The 22,678-nt window shown below is 38.7% G+C and overlaps 1 protein-coding gene across 2 annotated transcripts in view; it reads left to right on the forward strand.

Annotated features, from left to right (window-relative positions):
• LOC109433003 (beta-alanyl-dopamine/carcinine hydrolase) overlaps positions 1-19,132 on the forward strand; it is a 93,726-nt gene extending 74,594 nt beyond the window's left edge. For both annotated transcript variants that reach the window (XM_062845196.1, XM_062845197.1), the window contains exons 3-8: positions 7,015-7,108; positions 7,348-7,451; positions 17,856-17,963; positions 18,040-18,274; positions 18,339-18,459; positions 18,533-19,132. In XM_062845196.1, the coding sequence (XP_062701180.1) occupies positions 7,015-7,108; positions 7,348-7,451; positions 17,856-17,963; positions 18,040-18,274; positions 18,339-18,459; positions 18,533-18,941 (1,071 nt within the window). In that variant the 3' untranslated portion in view covers positions 18,942-19,132. The remainder of the gene's footprint in view (positions 1-7,014; positions 7,109-7,347; positions 7,452-17,855; positions 17,964-18,039; positions 18,275-18,338; positions 18,460-18,532) is intronic.
• The last annotated feature ends 3,546 nt before the right edge of the window (positions 19,133-22,678 follow it).

Here is a 22,678-nt window from a genome sequence, read left to right on the forward strand (position 1 = left end):
TAGATGTAGCATTAGCTTTAAGTTAAAACACGTTGATTAAAACCAAAAAAAAAAAACAATTGCCAAGATTGATCATGTGTTTTTAAATTATTCCGAATTCTCAAAAAATGAGATTTTTCCTGTTTTGAATATTTAAAATAATGTTACCTGGGAATTTAGCTACTTTTTTTATTTTGAGAAGCAGTTTTAGTTTATTAAACAAAAGCAAAATCAGTTAGTTTCCGAAATTCTAGTGAAAGTTTTTTTTTCTGAAAATTGCTAAAAAATCTTACTGAGAAATGTCGTTGAGGTTACTTCCGAGGATTTTCTTCGCATTCATTGTTATAGTTTACAGTGTTAACAAAAAGTATTTAAAAGAAAAATATTCAGACGATGGTCTTTCAATTTCCAGGGAATGTTTCTTTGGGCTTGAACTCTTGTAAATCAAGCAGAACTCATTCGTACACACTTAATTTGGAATGCCGTGTTCGGTAAATTTTTGACGAAAAAAGAACAGCTGAATACAGTTATTCTGCAATGTTTACTTTTTGCACCCGGTTTTGACAGTTGGAGTGCTGAGCCTCAGTAAAATCGATTACCGAAGCAACCGAAATAGTTCTGCTGTTCTATTTTTGTCAAACAAGTGCTGAACAGGCAATTCAGGATTGAGTGTGTATCCACTCAAAATCTGCCTGTTATATTTTTTAAAATTTTTATTCCGTCAAAACAAATCAAATATTCCAGAAATCCCTTCCAGAAAATCTTACAAAACATATTTCAGAAATTCATCAAGAGATTTCTTTTAAAAAATCAAAGAATTCCAGCTGAAATTCTCTCAGATTCTTCTTCAAGGATTCTTAAAAAAAAATCAAAAATTCTTCTAAAAACTCTTCCTGAAATTTCTCGGAAGATTCTTATAGAATTAAGTTTACCAAAGGAAGTTATCTATGATTTTTTCATAAATTTATCTAAGGATTCCTCCCGATATTTCCCGGATTTCATTCAATATTTCCTTTAATAGAGATGCCAAAATATCTTTAAGGATGACTAGGAAACCCTTCAATAGATTTCTTCTGTAATGTCACTGTGATATTTTATGGAACATCCTGCACAGATTCCTTAAAAAATCACTCCAGGGATTCCTTCAGAAATTCTTCTAAGAATTATTTAACCTTCCGTAACTCGCGCGGTTGGCCACTACCGTCAGCACCACGCTAATGCTGAGAACAAATAACGAGATTTTTTCAACGTGTTGTACAAAATACAATCGCTCGAGGGTTAAGAAATTCTTTCGACCAAAATTTGCATCAGAAATTCATCAATAGATTCGTTTATTCAATTGATACTTTCCAGAATAGGAATTGATTCATAAATTACTGCCAGAATTCCACTAGAATACCTTTTATGAATGTTCTCGTAAATTTATACAGAAAATCATAAATTTGGAATTCGTTCAGAAATTTCTCCAGATATTCGGTTAGAAAATCTGCCATTGTTTCACCCGAAAAAAATCCAATGGTTTATTTTGAAAGCCTTTCACGGATTCCTTCACAAATTCGTTCAAGGATTTCTGTATAAACCTTTTTTGCTATTTTTTGTTTTAATCTTCCAGAGGATTCTTATGATTTTTTATGGATTCCTTCAAAAATTCTTCCAAGCATTTTTCCAGATTCTTTCAGTGGTCCTCTTCATAAGGAATTTCTCCACAATTTGCTCCAGGCATTCCTGCAAGAATTACTACATGAGTTCCATTTGAAATTCTTGCCTAAATTTTCCCTGATTTTTCAAATGCTCCTCCAGAAATTCGTGCAGATATTCCTCCAGAAATTTTTGCATGATTTCATTCAGTGATTCAAACAGGAATTCTTCACCAGAGACAAAAACTCATACAGAGATTCTTTCAGGATGTCTTCCTAGTACTCCTCCATATCCGCGGTTCGTCTTAAGATTACTAAAAATTTTCGTATAGATTTTCTGTGAAATATTTTGATTAAACTTCAGATGAAACCTTTAGTAAAGTTATTGGAAAATTCTGTTAAACCAATTGAACTTATTGGTAAAATAAATCGTTTGAGGAATCCTGAAAATCCCTGAAACTTAACTAAGTATTTTTGAAACGAAATTCAATTGAGCAAAAAATAAAAATAAAAAATACTGTAATTTTGGGCGGTTTCCATTTAGAAAAAATACACGAATGGAAAACGCTATAAAAAACGGGAGGAATTTGTTTTTTTTTTCACAAAGCCAATTTTTTAAAGAAAGTTTAAAAAAGGATTAATTACAAACTCTGGCAAATTAATAATGTCGAATTGTCTTGGGGCGTCAACCTGGATGCTTGCCAAGGGCGCCGTGGAACCGCGCTACGGCTCTGCATGTGTGGCAACACTTCCATCTACAACATCGTTGAAATGAATAAAATGACAATTGAAATGAATTTCACAATAGATACATTTTATATTTTAACAATTTATCCTTATCTTTCCCAATAAACCAATTTTTTTATTGCTAACTTTCAAACTAACAATAACTGTCAATTATCGGATCATTCTGTTAGATAGGACCATAAACAAGAAAACACAGACAAACAGACGTAACATTGGAAAAATTCCAACGACCACGGTTTTAACGATCTTTTTAAACGTTTATAGTTGTAGCTTTCACAACCAGAGGTGCGCACATCATTTTTCTAAGCGTTAGACGTTTCACCTAGTGTGAACTAGGCGATGGATTTTCGCGAAAAATTTTCTAGGTGTTACGTCTGTTTGTCTGTGAAGAAAAGGTCAACAGCAGGGTCGTTAGAGAAGATGTGTATTGTTTTTATCCCGTTCACACATCTTGCAACACACATGGTGCGCATTTTCAGAATAACCTGTACATTGTCAAACACTTGAAGGTTAGGTTTCATGGTATAATAAAAAAGGTAAACTGGCAGCACTGTCACAATTTTTTTAATCCTTTTTATACTCGATATTGTTCAAATCAGCACAAAACGTGATCATATGGCATCGAACAATGTTTTTTTACGAAATTTATAAACTGCACCTGATTTTATATGATACTTTATATGAAAAAAAATGAATATTTTTTCTTAAAAACGCTATATCTCAGGAACGACGCAAATTACTTTGGGGAGTTAAGCTTTTTCGATAGAAAAACGTCTGATAAACACGATGAAATCAAAATTTTTAAAATCAAAATATACGTATTTTGAGAAAAATCGATTTTTAGTTTTAAAATTGAAAAATATGATATCTGGCAACACTGTACCAAAAAAATAATATTTTTTCTGGATTCCCTGAACGATTTCCTTTAAAAAAGCCGAAGGTCGAAAATGTGTAGGTGTAATCGTTTCAATGATAAAAATAAAAGAAAGAGAGGGTAATTTTCATATCGGCCAAAACGAGGGGTGCTGCCACGGGCCGAGGGGTGATCCGATCGGCTCCAAAATTTGGATTTTTTCTTTTTCCATCTAAACAAATGTTTCAGCCAAATTTGGTTCAAATCCGTGATGGTCGATTGCAAGCGGTCGGTCACTTGGCGTGGAATGACCCATATGCAAGACTTTTCTGAAGTGCTGCGGTGCACTTGTCATGGCTTCGCGGTGCACCAAGTGCACCGCGGTGCACGATCTGAAAACCGCTGCTGTAAAGTATTTATGGAAACTAAGCTACACAGCAAAAAAATTCTTGTGATATCACATCATTTTCGCTGCACATCAGTCGCGTCGTAAAAGTGATGTACATATTACATCCCTTCCACGCAGCTAATTAGCCACGGAGGCTTGACAGGGGTTTTAGCAATCGCTAGAACCGGAACGATAGATGAATCATATATAACTAAAATATTGGCATGGATTCGTACACTGAACCGTTGATCGTGAGGCATATCCATTGCCTCTCGGCTATTCCACCAAGTTAAAGGTTAGATGATAAATATGATACTGCTTCTAAGTATCTGCTGAAATGGGCTTGTTGACAGTTTCCGGTTCCAACCAGGGTGTACATGATGAGTGTGATAATTGTTGGGAAACGATGTAACCGAGGTAAATTACGTTCAAAACTGGATACATCGCCAGAAATTACGCGCCTGGATATTACAAAATTATTTGCTGTGTATCTTTTAACATATTGATGGCATTCGTTGATCTTCTCGTTATTTTTGTATAAATAGTTTTCCTTAGGTAGTGCCATAATTGGTACAGACACCCTATTTTGATAAATATTTTATATTAGCCCCCTCAAAATGCAAAATCCAGCCAAAAAGTTTTGAAGGGGGGAGACAAAAAGTCAAGATTAAATCAGTATCAGTCTTATATAAGTCTTGAACGCTCAAAATTTCATTACATTCGGTTCATTGAATCCGGAGATATACCAGTTCAAAATTGGCTATCGAATAATTATGCCTTTTAGTAGAATTTGTCTCATTTCATCTAGAATAGCCCGGTCTTTCTTAAATTTGGACCATTGATACGCTACTACTGCTAGTTGACCAACTCACAGTAAAAATTTGAAAATTTTTGATTCACTTTCCAAAAAGTTACAACTAGTTTGCCATTAGAAATCGAAAGATAACGAATAATTCTTCCATAAGCCCAGTTTCGTGTTCGAAAGTAATCGCTCAAGAAACTGCTTGAGCGATTTCTGGCAGAAACTTTCTGCGGTGATGGTCATTTGAACTATCATTATTTCTTCGCAACTGCGTACTGCGATCGAAGAAAAAAAAAGGTTTCTTGAGCGATTCAGGCAAGGAATTTCCCATGCATCAAGATAGGCTGAAAGTTCCTTCTGAACTGCAAACAGCCCAAAATGGGGGAGAAAAAACTGCTGCTTTGTTATGACGGTTAAGATTTGTTATGAAGTTAAAAAGTTCTGGAGTGCCAAAGTTGAGCAATTTATATGGAGATTTCACCTTTTTTGTCCGTCTCGAAAGAGATACAAAAGATGATTCATCTAGTGTAGAGGAATCAGACTTTAACGATCGAATTCATCTTTGTATGAAAAATCTGCCGAAGTTGTCATATCCCCTACACAGCCTACATTACTTCCGCAAAACTGGTTTCCACAGTCTTGGACTATTCAAAACGGTGTGTTTGCTTTGCGCAACGTTTCGGCTCTTTTATTGAGCCTTTTTCAAGGTAATAACTGGTTGACAGCTATCCCCTTTAAAAAGCCCCAATAAAAAGTCGAAACGTCTGGCAAAGCAAAACAGACCGTTTTGAATAGTTCAAGAATGAGCAAGCCAGTTTTTTTAATTACTGAAGATTTAGCATAACGAATTCTGAAGTTCTTACCGCGCTTCTGCAAGTTCATAATATATTATATCGTAATACAAGCACAGAGAACAGACGTCTATCTTCGCTTTCTACCTTGTGTAAAACTTTGTAACGGTCATATCAGAGTATGTCGTTATGCTCCCGTTGCGTGGCGCCAGCGTCCCATCACTTACATTGTTGTGTTGTCATTTTTGTTTCCAGTGCTCGCCGTTTTTGGCCGTTTAGCGCTCGTGTCGCTTCGTGGGCTAGTGTATTTTAACGATGAACACTGCCATCGTGGGGTCAAACCGACTTTATATGTGGGGCAGTCTCCGTTGGTGGCGTTGAGGTGCACTTAAATCCTTTACACACGATTTCGACGTATTTTTGTTCGAGCTTAAATGTCTGTTCTCTGTGATACAAGGTCAATTTGACTGACGTCTATCCTAACCTTTATATCATAGGCAAAAGTGCTGCATGTAACCGTAAATATTACACAATCAAATCTGGAGCTCGATTTGAATAGGTCGTATGTGCTTTAATCGATTAAAAATTCGATCAGTTGGATTCGCTTATTATAGCGAAAACCATTGAAATTGAGCAAAGTTGATACATACAGCAGAATCCTCGCAAAACAGGCTATCTGTTCCATCATTAAAAGTTTGCAAAATATCTGCCATATTGCTACAATGACTAATATAAACTGATCGAATTTTATATCGACAAAAGCACATACGACCTATTTAAGTCGAGCTCCAGAAATGCTTAATTGGTTTAGAGCGCTAAGCGCTGCTTGGTAATGCTTTTCGTGGAAAACCTTTCTCTTCCATTGCATAATCTGGGTTCAGACTTCTATGCTCCAACCATGCATCAGGTCTCGTCACAAAAGCGGATAAAATGTCGTTGCTGAAGCAGCTGATGGAAAGGAATTGTGAGAATGATTATTAAATAACCCATTAGAACTGATAAAGTAATAATCATGCACCCAATAACTCAAACAAAAGACAGATATTTATACCACACCTGTCGAGGACTGTAAACACCGACCAACAGCTATTAGAAGCTCATTAACAATCGTTTATTTTACAGTTTTCCGCTAGATGCAGCGGTACACCGTTGCGACTGTTTATATAAACAGTTTAAGGCTTTTTACGGCATCATCAGCACCGGCAGCCATGTTGGATATGAGCTTCAAAATTTCAAAGTGATAATTCTCTGCCACCAAAGCGAATATTCGTATGAAAAAGTATCATCCTATATGCTCACTCGCAGTGATTGCGATGATACTTTTTCTGCTGCGTTGCTGCAGAATTGACAGTTTTTTATCACTTCGAAAATGCGAGGCAAATAATCATTGAAATGTAAAAAGTCATTGATTCGTTTGAAAACTTAGTGATGCAGTAAGACACCTTAAAGGTTTAACCTGCTCGAACGAGCCTTTCGCCTATCGGTATCTTGCGATGATAGATAAGTATCGTTCACTGATGTCTTCCTAGTAACTGACCAGAATTCGCGATCACGACCTTCGGGCCTGAGAAGGCGCGGTTCTTGGTTTAGATTTTATCGAAGAAGTGACGATCGTGTGAGTTGATCGACCTGCAAGCTAGTCCGATTGTGTGGTTTCGGTGAGAATTGAATAGTTAATTGTTTTCTGTTCTAATCTTTAAAAAAAATCCACCATTATTGTCAATGGTGACTAACGACTGTATCATTAGAACCAGATAATCAGCCAATTTATTATTACAATTAATTCATCGCTGTTTGTTGTTTCTACTAATTTTCAGGGTCGAACGTTCGCTGCTCTCATAAAAAACTTCCTGCAGTTATCCGGACCGTTAAATGACACCTATTTGCCGCTGTACAACACCGACGAAGGAAGTAAGTATGGTTGTAATTGGATTCGTTTGAAGCGAAACGAACAGCTACGTATACATCATTAGCTAGTTTAGTGAGACTAGTTATATGTAATCACATTAGCATACGATAAAACGTGAGCGCCAGCAGAAATCAATCAATCAGTCAAAATTTTGATTTATTAAGTTCTTATTATTCTGTTGGGTGAATCGTTGTAAATGCAGTTTTTTTTTAATAATTCGGCCTTCCCTATTCCCTTGCAGGAAAAGTATACAACGAAACGCTCGAATCGGTGAAAAAATCGTTCCCACAGTACATCCGAGAGCTGGAAGGAACTGCAGATGGCGCACAAGTCGAATTCCATAAGGTTAGTATTGGCGCTAATAACTCAGAAAGAAACCCATAATTGTCACTTATAATTCCATACGACTACGATAATAAACTCCTCCGATATCCCTCGGCGATAATAAACCATAATCCACATTAGGCGTTGATTCCGGCGACTAATTGAACATGACACATATTTGCAATTAACCGATCTGACAACAGAGTTGATCGCCAATTATCCATCCCCTCATTGTAGAACAACACCCCTTCTGTTCTGTGCCAATATTGGATCGCCATTACACACTTGAATCTCAAGTGACTTGATGGTCAAGTACCCGCAGTCTATCTAGTAGCAATTACACACTAGTGGCGGCAACGTCGGTGTTAATAAATATCGGGTGGCTAACCGCTCAATTATCGCACTTGTGCACAAGCTGCCACTTTTAGTCGATGATATCGAAGTCGCTGATTAAAATAGCGATCTGTCTTACAATAATGCGAAAATGATCTTACGTACCTACGACCTAATTAGGATTAGTGTGATCAATTAGAGTTTGTGATGAACAAAGTAGGTAGGTGTACAATGTAATTTTTGTACGATACCAGGATTTGATGTTCTGGGTAATATTCATGACTCAATTTAGGCATTGCATTTATCATCTGAGCAGAGACCATCCTTGTTTGACGGGAAGATTATATCTTTGATCTTAGATGGCACTGAAATGATCCATCTCGTCTTAACCTGTCTTAACAGTAGATCGGGAAACGAGGGAAAATGTTCGAATTGTCACATGAAAATTGTACAAACATTTTCAGCATTTTCAGTATTAGGGTCTGGGACCATTTGGGCAGGAGCACCTATTTTGGGCACTTGCTACTATAACTCAGTCAATTTCAAACCAATTGACTTGTGTTTTTGAACATGGCTAGATACTGTGCGTATCTGATCGTGTCTCAAAAATCAAGTCAATCGGTTCAAAATTGACTGAGTTATAGCAGCAAGTGCCCAAAATAGGTGCTCCTGCCCAAATGGTCCCAGACCCTATTTGGTATTAGTTATTTACATGGAAACAACCGAGTTTCACGATTTTGGTATATTAGGATATGATTTTTGTCCGACATCCTGCTCGAAAATCCAAAGAGATAGTTAACCTTGCTTTTGTATTTGGGTCGTTTTTACCCAAAGCGTACACTACGTCAGCGAGCTGTTCCCAAAATGATGCAAAAGGAAAGTTAAGTAGATGCTTGTGTAAGTACTCGGTCGGAAATTGACTGAGTTCATTTTGTCAACGATATTTTATGTAATAAGAGTAGGGGATCTATAGCGGCAAATATCCTACTTGCACACATCGGAAGTTCGAATAGGATCTATTTTCTTTTGTAGACCTTCTAGGACCGTACGTTTAGTTTACTTACTTTGAAGACAAACCTTATACATTCGACGCTAATTAACTGTTGCCCAGTCCGTGGCTTCCTCATGATTTACAAAAACATATGGCGTAAGTGATTTGGTCATCACAAACCTCACAAAAATTCAACCGTATCCAATTTGTGCAATCAATTCAAAATAAATATCGTATTTATTTGATAGCAGTTCTGCCATGTGCATCATAGTTGTCCCATGTTCTACGGGAATCCCTATTTACATGGGACAACTATGCTGCACACATCAGAGTTTCTATTATATAAAGGTCCCATTAGACATGACAAATATTTGGCCAAACAAGCCCAACAAATGACCAACTCAGCGTAAATCATAGCAACCTTGGATGAATGTCGGGCTTCAATGGCAAATATTTGATATAATGACAAACAGTCTAATGGCACCTTAATAGGGGTACTATGGTGGTTCAAAAAATCGTTTTTGCTCCACACCACTAATTCGATTCATAACCAGATTCTATGCCTTCTCCCAAATTTTGAGCTAAATTGGTTGAAAATTGAGAGTGCACAAGCCCTTCAAAGTTTGTATGGGAACTTCTATGTGAAAAGGACAATTGACCGTTACATTTCCCCAAGTGCCCCAGAGTATTAGTTGACCCTTGGTACTCTTAGGCTACTTTATTAGCTACAACTTTGCCGAAGACCAGGGCACTCGAGGAAATGCTACGGTCAATTGAATGGAAAACGTCTCTTTCCCATAGTAATTTCCATACAAACTTTGAAGGGATTGTGCACTCTCAATGTTCAACCAAATCAGCTCAATTTTTGGGAGAAGGCTTGGAATCTGGTTACAAATCGAATAAGCGGTGTGGAGCAAAAACGTTTTTTTTCAACCACGCTAGTACATACTCACTAAACAGATTAAATTGCTGCGTAAGCCATGATTTTCTGCTTATTTGAAATGTTTCATGATTATGCGAATGAAATAATCAAAGATTGCCTTGGTGATCGCGATGTTTAATCAGTTTACGCTGTTTAGTGAATCCACCTAATTAAATACCATATTGTGAAACATCCTCTGAACAGAACATAGTGGGTTGAAAACACAAAATAATTCTGTTCTCAATCGGAAACTATGAGTGCATCCTGTGCTGGTTCCGCAGGCCTGGTGGTGGAGGACAATACTAAAACCACAGACAAACAGACGTAACACTTGCAAATTTTCCATCGACCACGCTTTTAATGATAATTTTGAATCTTCATAGTTGTGGCTTTCACATCCAGAGGCGCGCGCATCGTTTTTCTTCGCGTTGGACGTTTCCCACTAACGCCTTCTGTTGACGACATTGCACAACTCAGTGTATTGTGAAACATTTCCCCCAGGTGATGGTAGTACCGTCTACCCCCGTTGGTTTGATCTCATCTAATCTGAACACTTTTTAATTTGACCCCCTGTAATCTGCGCATCATTCAAACTAAAAATGGGTCAAACGTCATTCTGCTCATGGAACGGGGTGAAACGGAACGCAAAATCAAAACAAAACAGCGAAAAGGGCTACCATCAGTGTGTTTTTCGATGCCCACAGGGTTACTAGAAGTTCAAATTAAAAAATGAACCCCGGTGGTTTGCATGAGGTGTCGTTCAAACTAGTAATCCTACATTATGGAGATCTGCGGAGCCGTCCATTGTGAGCCAATCGTACAGAGAGAAATATCAAAGTGTGAGCCAAACGAACATGTTTATTGTTTGTAGGAATGCGTCGTTCGAACGGTATTGGAATCAGAATTGAACAAATTATAATTATTTACTTTTGATATCGATGAATTGATGGCATATTAAATTGTAATAAAAAAGATATAATTAATTAATTATGCTTTCTACATGTACTCATGTTCATGTAGAAACTTTTGTATCTTCTCTTCTCGTAAAACCTTCCATTGCTGCTGCTTGATTCACTTCTACTGATATGATTTGCGCTGCTCTTTGCAATGCATTTCATATTTTTTCGATTGCGCTGCTATTTTTTCCAAAATTTTGTAAAATAAAGCTCGACCATTAATTAGCAATCGTAAACAAAACAACTTGCACCACACAAAGTCACGCACAAAGTTTGAACATCTAGCTTTGTGGCAAGTGTTGGAAGCAGTTGTAAACAAAACAAACAGCGTTGCCGATTCGTCATAAAAAATTTCCGCTCATCTCTATATAGAGGATTTCTAGTTCAAACCAACGGGGGTAGACGGTATAAGCTGGGCGATAGATTTTCACGAAAATTGTTCTAAGTGTTACGTCTGTTTGTATGTGCTAAAACTATCCGTTCTGTACAGGTGCGGTAATTATAAAATAAGAACTAAATTTAAATTCGGTAGATTTACAAGATCATTCACTTAAGCCTGGAACACATAGCGTCCGTTCCGTCGAGGTTTGCGTTTTTTTGACAGTTTTCCCATGGGATCTGTATCATGGGTATCATGCCCAAAAGATCAAAACATGAGATCGAATCCCGGATAAAAACTAACCATAGGGTGTTTGGTGAAAACCATTCCTGCACCATACAGTGCACCAGCTACAATAATGTATATTGTAATGAAATGGTTCACTAAAAGCTTCGCACATTGTAGCTACTATACATTTACATTCGATTTTTATGTAACTCTATATTATATTGTTTTTCTTACGTTTGAACCATTCACTTTTCCGAAACATTATTTTTCCGTGCATTTTTAATTATTTATTCAGTTTTATATTTTTTCCGTGCTTTGTTTTGTTGATGTTTGTGACTTTTATGATGCAAAGGAAAGGAAAGAAAAAAGTGTATAAGTTGAAACATCAATTTAAAGTCAATAAATGTTTAAATTAGTAGTAAACCAGATGTCTTAAGAATCGCAGATCCAAGAGATATGGCGAGCTAGGTATGTAGAGTGCGATGAGAGGAATACGATTGACAAACTTTATCTTTGACGTAGAGCCATCTTTAACATATGGACTGGACTGAATACTGAAAGAAATTCTAATATAGGTTCTTCTATGGGTTCGCTTCTTAACCTAACTTATACTTGAATCGAACTTGACAGTTTTCTAATGAGTTGTTAAATACATACGTGTATTTCAAACTTTAAAGACCGGTCCAGAAAGTATGGACGCATAAAGAAAATACTTGCATTTCAAAACTATTGATGACAAGTTCTTTTTAAAAGCTACATCCTGTTGGTCAACCTATTTTCTCAGCATTTGTAAAGCAGTTTTTGCTATTCCAACAGTTTGTTTCAAAATACAAGAGCTTTCAGCGCAACATCATCGAAAAAATGTGCACAAACGATGAACAGGGCTTGAAAGATCACTAAGGAAATGAGCAAAATATGGTGGGAGTAAGTGAGAAAACCGTGCAAGTAGCAATCAGAAAACACGGTGGGGATAACACGTTTAAGCATAGGCAAAAATTGGGTAAAAAATAAAGGTCCTGCTAACCACCGTTTGGAAAAACAAATGATGAAGATATTTGAGCACAAGAAAAAACCTTCTAAGTTAAAAAGAGCAGAACATGACCAAAAAAGTTACCATTTCGAATTCCGATTTACATCGTGGCAAAGAACGTTTGAATTTTCGATCCTATAGTAAGCAGAAACAGCCAAAAAGAAATCCGAAACAAGAACCATCGATCAGGCCCAGTCAACTGAAGACTAGGTGCGTCCATACTTTCTGGGGCAGTCTTTAGTCAAACTGGAGCCTCAATATTGCAATAACGGTTAAGCACGCTGTAATGATACTTATGTACCTCGTCACCCACTTCATGCAACTACATTAGTGGTCTAATAATGCTCAGCGTGCTCGACATAGTTCCATCATGCCGCTCAAAGTGTTGCCACAAATAATGCTTAGTTTGCGAAACCCGGTTATCTGGCTGGTGGGGCATGGGAGCCTAAGCTTCAACTGTTAATGCAATCAGAGACTACTCAGACCTCGACTCAGACTTAGACGTGGGCAATCCAATATATGAAGGGTTATCCAAAACGCTCTGGAGAATTCCCAAAGCGCATTCTCATAATGCTAGTAAGCCTAAGATGCCATTAACAGGAGGAAAATGACAAGATAATATAACATTACATGGTTTATGTAATGTAAACCAATACAACATAACAAAAGAGAACCATTCCAAAACCATTTAATTAAATGTATAACCAGTGGTGAAACTACAATTAAAAACAATATATTTACGGTACATTTTGTTGTTTGAAACCATACGTGTACCATACAATGTACGGTTTATTAAAACCCACGTATCAGTATTTATAACAATTCATTTACAATATAATGTATGGTTTTGCAAAAAAATATATATGGAGAAAAATATTTTTTTATATTGTTACGATACTTAACAACCCGTATAGTATATTGTAAAAATCTTATTTACAATTTACTGTATGGTTTTCTACATTACATTTTATTGTTTTTGTATTTTTATTTTTACAGTAGTTTCTATTGTAAAAATATGGTTTTAAATAGTACTGTTACAATACAACGTTCGGTTTTTCTACTGTATTTTTTTATTCGGGATGCTATGCCTGTGTATACATGACACCTTGCATAAACACATCTAAATCACAGATATAATATTAGTTTGAGAGGCTTCAGAACCCGACTATGGATAATCGAGTCGACCTGAAGTCTTGCCTTACTCGAACTTTCACTTTTCGAGTTCAATCACATTCAAAGAGTCGTCCAGAACTACTTTGAGTATGGCTCATTGCATCTACGAGCGTAACTAAGGGCTGTTATAACTTCGTGGATTTTGTAATCAAATAGGCTAAAAGAGGGTCTTAGAATCGCCATAAAACCAAAATAAAAGATATAAGGTTTTATCACGGACAAACAGACATACCGTGATTTCGGGTGAAATTGATCAGTGGGGTGAAATTGATCGACGTGAGGGCAATTTTTGTTTGTCAAAAATAAAGCTTTGAACTTAAAACAATTTGTAAAAAATGACCATCATCTGACTCAAGAATTATTGAATGATGAGTTTATATGTTTTACAGCTAACCAATCACATATTTCTGTATTTAATTTAGTATTTTCCGAAACTGCGTGTTTGGCGAATTTCAAAGTCACCTTCAAACTTTTGTTACCGTAACTGTATCGCACATGGAATAAATATTCGAATGAATGTTAATAGCTGCCAAGTATTCGCAGAACCCGATTTCGTCATCAAAAGTTCTATAAATATTGATATTTATGCATAAAATTGTACTTTTGCTGAAGTAATGACTTGTTTAGTATAAAAAATGCATACTTTTAGGCGTTTTCTTTAGATTTATTAAACTTTAAACCTAAATAATTAGGAATTTACTAAACTTGCATAAATTTTACAAAGCTTTTCGCATTCTGGGGTGGTTAATTCAGATGGAAAATTTATTTTCAGCACTTACGAAGACATTTCACTGACCGATCAATTTCACCCCGAAACTAAAATTTATGATTTTTTATTTTAATTGATATTGATTGCAATAGTGGTTTCGCAGTGCGGTGTCACGAACACTAATGCAAATCTACTGGTTGAAAACATGCCCATTTGATTTTGATCTTTGTTTACTATTTTCAACCAGTAACTCAAGTGGTGTTCGTGTAATGCAGTGTGTACGTACACGCAACACTACTAAAAGCAGAAACCACTATGAAATGATTTGCAGTAAAAGTTTCAACCTCGTTGACTGATGAAACCCGTGGTCGTACTCGTTTTTAAGCATTGAGTTTGACCATATCGATAACTATTCAAAAATTAGAAGCCAAAAACTGTGAAAAGTGATCAATTTCACCCGAAATCACGGTACTACTCAAATCGCAATCATCGCATGATTTAACGGTTATTTTGAAAATAAAGTTTGGTTCGGACTGTGCTCGCATGTGCAATGGTGGCGCTGTTGTGTCTACAGCACCTCCCAATTTTGGATAGTAATGAACTCCTGCAAATGAATGCTTCGGATTGAGCATTATAGAGGGTGCTAGTGAACGATGATTTTGAAACAAATTTCTTCTAAGTAATATGACTGTTGGTCTGTGGTTTTATGACTGTTCTCAAACTCTACAAGCATAATTGGTCCAGAGCTGCCACATTATCTGTATTCGGTACAAGAAAAAAGTTGGCAACCCCTCGTTTATTTGACTATCCCAAAGTAAGGACCGTTAGCTTAAAAAATAGTTTGAAAAATAAACTATTTTTGAGTAAACAAACTTGTTCCATTGCCTTGCCTGAATTGGTTATCCAAATATTACTTGGGATCTAGGGGCAAGACAGATACAGTGAGAGTAACTCTGTTATCGAAGTGTTGCTCAGAATTCCTCTGGGTAGCTCTGGATCACTCTAATTTTCCCAAAGTGTTGTCTGATGCCACAGAAAAATCTAGCAGTATTGCCCGATTTCCCGCGTTTCAGAGACGTTTCTGAATGGATTCGAACAGAAAGAGTTACTCAGAGTTGCTCCGGGTTTCACCGTGTCTTGCCCCTACCTTGGGATTAATCCTAAAACCGTTGGATCTTTTACAATATGTTTCAGTAACAATTCAATACGACATTGTTCTAGAAAGCTTTCAACTGATCCATATCAGTTATACATATCTATGTAGACCATTATCGTAGGAAAAATCAATTCTCACGACGTATTAAGTTTTTGCCCTACATTACGTTTTTGACCTACATTGCGGCTAAATGATCTAAGTTCATCTTCAGGGTACATCCAGGGAATCCCTCTAGTGGGGAAATTTTAGGTTGAGTTCCAGAAGGATTTCATGGCAAAAAAAATCCATCTCGCTGGGAGAGTATCTTAGGTATAGTAGTATTAGCTTATCCGAATGACTGACCGATAGCACCGGCCTCATTCCTAGCTGTTCATAAATACCTAGAAAAACGTTTGAAGAATCACAGAAAGAAAATCTGGGGGAACCTTAAAAGGAGCTCCTGGAGGAATATCACAAAGAATGTCCCGAAAAAAAATGTTTCCTATTGACTCTCGTAGGAAATTCTGAAGAATTGGAGGAACTCTTCTGGGAATTTCGGACAGAGAGTTTTGGTGAATCTCAAATGCAACTTTGTGATAAATAATTTAAAGGTGTGCTGAAAGACATCAAAGAACAATTAAATGTTATTTATGCAATGCAGTATCATTCTATTTTATATAACTCATTTCAGTATTATAATGATACTATTCCGTACCGTTTCATTATGCAAAAATATGTGTTTTCCGTGTTCATCTCCAGAAGAGATGACATTTCTCCAGCAGCTATTTTGAGGATTCTTCCACCAGTTTCGCCAAGAATTCCGCCAGTAGTTTTTCCGGGAAGTCCTCTAGAAGGACTTTCGGAAATTCCGGGAGTCTTCTCCGAGAAATTCTCAAGGAGCTTCTTCAGACATTCCTACATAAGTTCTACAGGTAGTAGTTCCTCCAGAAACTCCTCTATGAGTTCTTTTGAGAGTTCCCCCAGGAGTTCTTCTACAAGTTCCTCCAGGGATTTCTTTACGAATTTCTTCGGGAATTCCTTTAAAAGTTCTTCCGATAATTCGTTTAGGAGTTCATCTGGGAATTCCCATAGGAGTATCTGCGGGAATACACTCCGGGAATTCCTATCCGAATTTCTACCCGAATTCCTAGAAATTGCACTAAAATTACCAGAAGCTTCTTCCGTAAGTCCTCTAAAAATTCCTCCGTGATTTATTGTGGGAGTTCCCCCGGCGATTCTTGTAGCAGTTCCTACCGGAATTCCTCTAAGTGTTCCTCCAGTAGTTTATTTAGAAGTTCTTCCGGTTATTTTCCCTGGAGTTTCCCTGAACATTCCTCTAAGAGTTCCACTAGGAATTCCGCTAAGAATTCCTTTGGGAATTTCTCTTGGATTTCCTCCGGGAATTCTTCTACGAGTTCCTCCAGGGATTCCTCTATCAGATCTTGCAAAATTTCTCTTGGAGTTATTATCCTCTAAAGGTCCCATTAGACATGGCAAATATTTGGCCAAACAAGCCCAACAAATGACCAACACAACGTGAATCATAAGCAACCTTGGATGAATGTCGGACTTCAATGGCAAATATTTGTCATAATGACAAACAGTCTAATGGCACCTTAAGAGTTCCATCGGGAATTCCACTAGAAGTTTTTCCTGGAATTCCTTCAGGAGTTTATCTGGGAATTCATATAGGAGTACGAGTTCTTCCGGATATTACTCTAGGAGAATCTCCGGGAATGAACGAATATCTTCGGGATCACCTCTAGGTGTTTCATCGGGATCTCCTCTCCTCAAGAAGTGCCCCAGGCAAAAAACTATGCAATATGAGTATATTTGGAACAGGAAAAATGTTCAGTTTCCAAAAACGTTCGACCATTAAATGTAATACGGCGGTCCACAAAAGCTCAGTTAATTGAACGCAGTAGCTTAATTATCCCAACAGCGGGGTGAGAAAAAAATAGCGGACCGAAATCCAAGATGGCGGACAAAGTCAAACTACATACTCGTTAAACCACGTTTGATGTTGTAAATGAAGTACCAATTCTAATGTTCGCGGGCTTCAAAATGATATTCTTAAACTAAGTTCTTTATAAACTAAAAAGTATGATGTATACTAGCTTCCAGCTCATGTTACTGATGGACATTGACAGAAACCGTTAAATTTACTGTAGCAATGTATGTTAGCAATGCGTTCTAAACACGAATGTTTATTGCGGAAATTTCATCGAATCCGTAACAAATTCTTTCATTCATGCGCCCATTAAAACACATCATAACAAACTTTTATTACTTTTCCCTCATACCGAATGCAATATCTATTGGCCAGGTGTGGTGTTCAGCATTATTGCACTTGAACTTGGCATTCGCAGCGCAGTATGTAATTGGATCACATTAGCATCCAAGTACAAGATCAAAACACCGCCCACATCTAAGTAGGCGTTCGGAGGGGCCGAGTCGTGTGAACATCGGTGAACCGGTTCGCGCCAACAACTCTATTTAGACGACTTGCGATTAATGAGATCTTAACGAAATAATTAAACACTTATCCATGTTTTGATTCAATCTCCAGCTATTCCTACTGCACATGGACGAGATCCTACCGGTGGCGGTTGAAGGTAAAAACAGCATCAATCAACCGATCGGGTGCTCAACGGTTTGCGTCAATGAACCGGACTGCGTAAGTGCATTCCACGGACCCTCACATGAGCTTACCCTGTCCTTGTGTATCTCATTATGAATTTCCCTTGATACAGGAAATCCTTGCTCACACCGAAGACGCCCTGAGTGAAGTGCTCAATCACTACTACTTCGTTTCGGCTCACATCATATCGGACTCTCCTCAGGGTAAGTACAACGTGACGGAGGAGCGTTTCACTTCCCTTTGCTACGCGGGTCATCTTCCGGGATATACCATGAACTACAACCACCACGGGCTGGTGTTCTCGATCAACACGCTGAGTGCTAACAAGCTGTACAGCGGAAAGACTCGTGAGTTATGCGATGGTTTGCATCTGGAAAGTTCACATTTCAAAGGTCTTCTTTCGTGTTACAGCTCGACACTTTATTACACGTGCTCTGCTTTCAGCAGAGAACTTCGTGCAAGCGCAACAAATTCTTCGAGACAACGGAGTAGGCGCTGCCGATGGATGCTCTATTAATATGACCTTCTTGAAGTGAGTATCTTCGGCCTACTACTGTTGACGCACTGCGTTACGCTAACACCATCCTTCCCACCTATCCCAACAGACAAGATGGCGACCGTTTGTTCCACAATGCCGAAATGGGACCGGCCGAGCGGGACCAGTCGCAGCTCAACATCCTCACTGCCAGCCCCGGTGAGCACATCGTTCACGCCAACATGTACCTACGCCTCCCGGTACCGGAAGTGAACGGGCTGATCATCGATTCCAGCGTGGAGCGCATGAAGACGTTCAAGTCGTTTCATGCACCGAAAACGCTGAACGACGTCATTCGGATGTTGGGCGACCAGAGCGCCAAGGAGCACACCGTGTTTCGCGAGAAGGACGCCAAGGACGTCGTCAAGACGGTTTGCGTCGGGATCTTCGACTGCCGGAAGCGGACATGGTCGTTGTACTCGGACAATCCGAAGTTCAATGCCCCGCTGATGGTGATGCCGTTGGTCATCAAGGACTAAAGCGAGCTTATGAGCTCGGCGGAAAGAATGAGGGGGTTCGAACTTGCATTTAATGCTTTTCGGTGCAATATTTGGTTGTAATTACTGTTCGTCACGGCAATTTTAGGCGCGGCTTTGCATGCTTAAAACCAATCAGTAGTGGTTTATTTTATATTGATCGTTATATTTATAATTATATGATGTTAAGCTTAGGTTGACTTTTTATGTTATCCGAAATAGTCGAAGCAAGTCTACCGTTTCTGATGCAAGGCGGGCTTGGTGGGCTAGTGGCTGTGGGGTGTGAACAACAAATAGTAACATTCCCCTTGTGTGTCCTTCCCCTAGCAAGCGTAGATGACAGCAAGCATCATGACGAGGTGGGCAGTGTGATGCTATTTCATTCAGGAGTGGAGCTTTGGCGGAGAATCTTCCATCCTTATCAGTGCAGATTTCGACTGGTAACACTAAGCCTTTGCAAGATGCGTTAAGCTTATGGTAGAACTTTCGTGTTTCTCTAGAATGGCGTTGTTTTTTTCTCCCGAAAGAGATGGGTAAGCTATCAACGCTTCCTTCTGTATCGCTCAACGTTCTGTCGGATGACATGCTGCAGCATTACCGCCCGCGTTGTATTCTTCTGTTCCAAAATCGTTCTCTCGTCGATAGCCATTCGCTCCGTCGACTCTGTCCCACGCATCCGAAGGTGCTCTCGACTGCGTTTTTGATGGCTGCTTCGTTCATGACAAAGACTTTTGAATGCTGATTGATAGGCGCTTAAGTTGAACAAGGCTCCGGGTCCGACAATAGCCATCAAGTCGGCCATCGAGGCATGCCCTGATATGTTCAAAATGGTTGAGCAGATGTGCCTGGACAGAGGCGAATTTCCGGGAGAGGTGGAAAAGGTAAATATTGATTCTACTGCCCAAACCCGGAAAGCCACCTGGTGACTCATCGGCATACAGGCCCTTACAGATCTATCTACCTTCTGGACACCGCGGGGAAACAGCTGGAACGGATCATTCTATCGAGGCTGATGGTTGACCGAGAAACCCGATGACTCTGGCTTCTCGGATAACCAGTTCGGCTTCCAGAAGGGTCGATCGGCGGTAGACGCTATTAGAGCTGTAACCAAAACGGCCGAGATAATGCTCCAAAAGAAACGAACGGGAATCCGCTATTGCGCGGTCGTCACGCTGGACCTAAAGAATGCGTTCAACAGCGTCGAGTGCACCATACACCACCTAGGAGTCCCGGTTAGCCTATGCCGGATACTGGAGAGCTACTTCCACAATAGGGTGCTAATCTAAATATGACACCGAGGAAGGCGAGAGGAGCTATAACATCACCACGTGGGTACCTCATGGTACACGGCGAGACGATAGAGGCAGTGGAACCACCGACGAACCGACGTGACAGCTAGAACAAACAAATTCAAATTTGTTGTCCCCGATCCCATGATGAAAAAATGCCGATCAGTATCGCCACCTCTATAACGGTTCGCGATGATTTGATAGCTTGACACCAAACCCCCGTGTGTTGATATAGGGGAAGGTTCGCGTCTACGCTGATTTGACAGAAACGTTCGCTCGCTTTGCTGGTCGACCGTTAAATTTGGTGGGACACTTTTGAAACACCACTGTCACGTCGGTTCGTCGGTGGTGGAACTGAAGCAATGCACGCAATTGGCATAGTGGAGGACTGGATAAGGTCAAGACAGTTAGCACTCGCGCATTACAAAGCGGAGGTGGTTGTGGTAAACAACCGCATGTCTGAACAACAGGCAGTGCCTAAGTATTGCTTTTTTCACTGAAAATTTTCCTTGCTTCCCTGAAGAACTTGACGTATGCTTCCAGTGAAAGCTTACGCGATACAGCAGTTCGCCAAATTTCACACTAACACAACAAAAATTCCGTCAACAATAACATAATACACATGCATTTCTGCGAAAAACTCTATTTGCATGACAACAATCCACTCTAATAACGGGCGACCGCCGTCAAATATCATGATTGCCAACTGTCCGGCGACTGCTGTCATGTTTCTTTGTCGCCGAATCTGGCGCTGCGTCTTCGGCGCGGAAACCCAAAGGTGGGAATAAAATTTTGGGGTTATCGCGCAATAACCAAAAGTTCCACTCCCCATGACAAAATGCATTTTCAAGTTCCACAAAGTTCAGATAAACTTCCGAACGGAACTTTCTAGCTGCATATGAGGATAGCAATGAGCCTTGATGGAATTTCGCACATAAGTTCCAGCAACGCTCATTGTTAGCCTCTTAAGCAGCCAGAAAGATCCATTCGGAGCTTTATCTGAACTTCCTGGAACTTGAAAGCTGCTTAAGATGCTACTCGGAACTTTGTAGGAACTTTCTAGTTCCTTGAAGTTCATTTCAATAGGTTGATGTTCTAAGGATTTATTTTTGTCATTTTAGCAAAAACATCATTATAAGCAAATTATCATAGATGTGGGATGCTCTAACTGGTTCCGGGAATCCGGTACATCCGGATACTAAATGGCTACCGCCATCTCCGTATACAGTACGCTGCTCCATCACTCAAGCTCCTTACTCTCTGACTGCGCGTCACAACAGGTCACAACAACACTCTAATATTCAATTACTCAACATATTTAACCGTCTATCCAGTTTCAAGATGTATACACCAGTTACCAAGGTATATGATATACGCAAGGTACCACATCTCCCTTTTTCTATAAAATGTTTTGTTTTGCTTTAGTTTAAGAATTTGCAACGTTACACCTCTGAAACATATTTAGTAAAGTGGCAGTACCATTAGTCATTGACAATATATTTTTTTCCAATTCCTAAACATTTGTCACTTTTGTGCAAAACTCAATAGATCTTTTGCTAATAATTTAAACCGACATTACACTATGCGGAAATCTGCTTCTCTGAGTTCAGTTCTCTGCGAATAGTCTCAGCCATACCGTTGAGAGAGATTCAGTCCGCAATCGTGATCACTTGTGATCTTGCTCGAATATTCAATGCTAACACTCCTTTTTAACCTTTTTGTATTTTTTTTTATTAACCTCAGCGAAATCAAACAAAATATCACTTAACCTATATGCATAATGATGATGTCATTTTTTCTCTTGCTCTTAGTTGACAGCTTTTTATGATTAACTCCATGTAGGCACCATATCTCTATCTCTTGTATCTTCTCTATTGTCACATACATGATAATCCAAAGCAGTGCTACATATTCCTTGCTATATTTTTTTTAATGATTGTTTAGTAAGCTTCCTTTCAAACCCTCTAGGCTAGTCCGTACTTAATTTTCTCTTGTTGTTTAGGTCAGCCCGCCTGATGCATGATAGGTGGCCAGTTTGTTCGTCATGGAGCAGGCATCATATACTCTTTTATTACCGGTTACTACTCATTATTTTTTTTCTCTTAGATTCGAATCAATGCTATTATCAACTTTCGTCTATCATCTCAAACACAAGCTTTACACACCGTCCAAACTTCCATAAACTCTCTTATTTTCCTTTTTCCCGCTATTTGGGGAAAGAAGGTTACTGCGTCCAATTAGCAACTCTTTTAAACTGTATCAAAGCTTATCCTAGTAAGAACAAGACAACTTTTTTCACATCTCATACCCTCAAAGCCTTTTTCTCAAATTCTGGTGCATAGTACTGCCTTGTTTCACAGTGAGTGGCTGTTTTCAAATAGAACTTCTGTATTTATCCATTTGGTGTGTTCGAATAAATTCTATCCGAATTTTATGAATCAATATTGATGT

Source organism: Aedes albopictus, chromosome 1 (genome assembly GCF_035046485.1).
Source record: "Aedes albopictus strain Foshan chromosome 1, AalbF5, whole genome shotgun sequence".
In the NCBI taxonomy this organism is placed as follows: domain Eukaryota; kingdom Metazoa; phylum Arthropoda; class Insecta; order Diptera; family Culicidae; genus Aedes; species Aedes albopictus.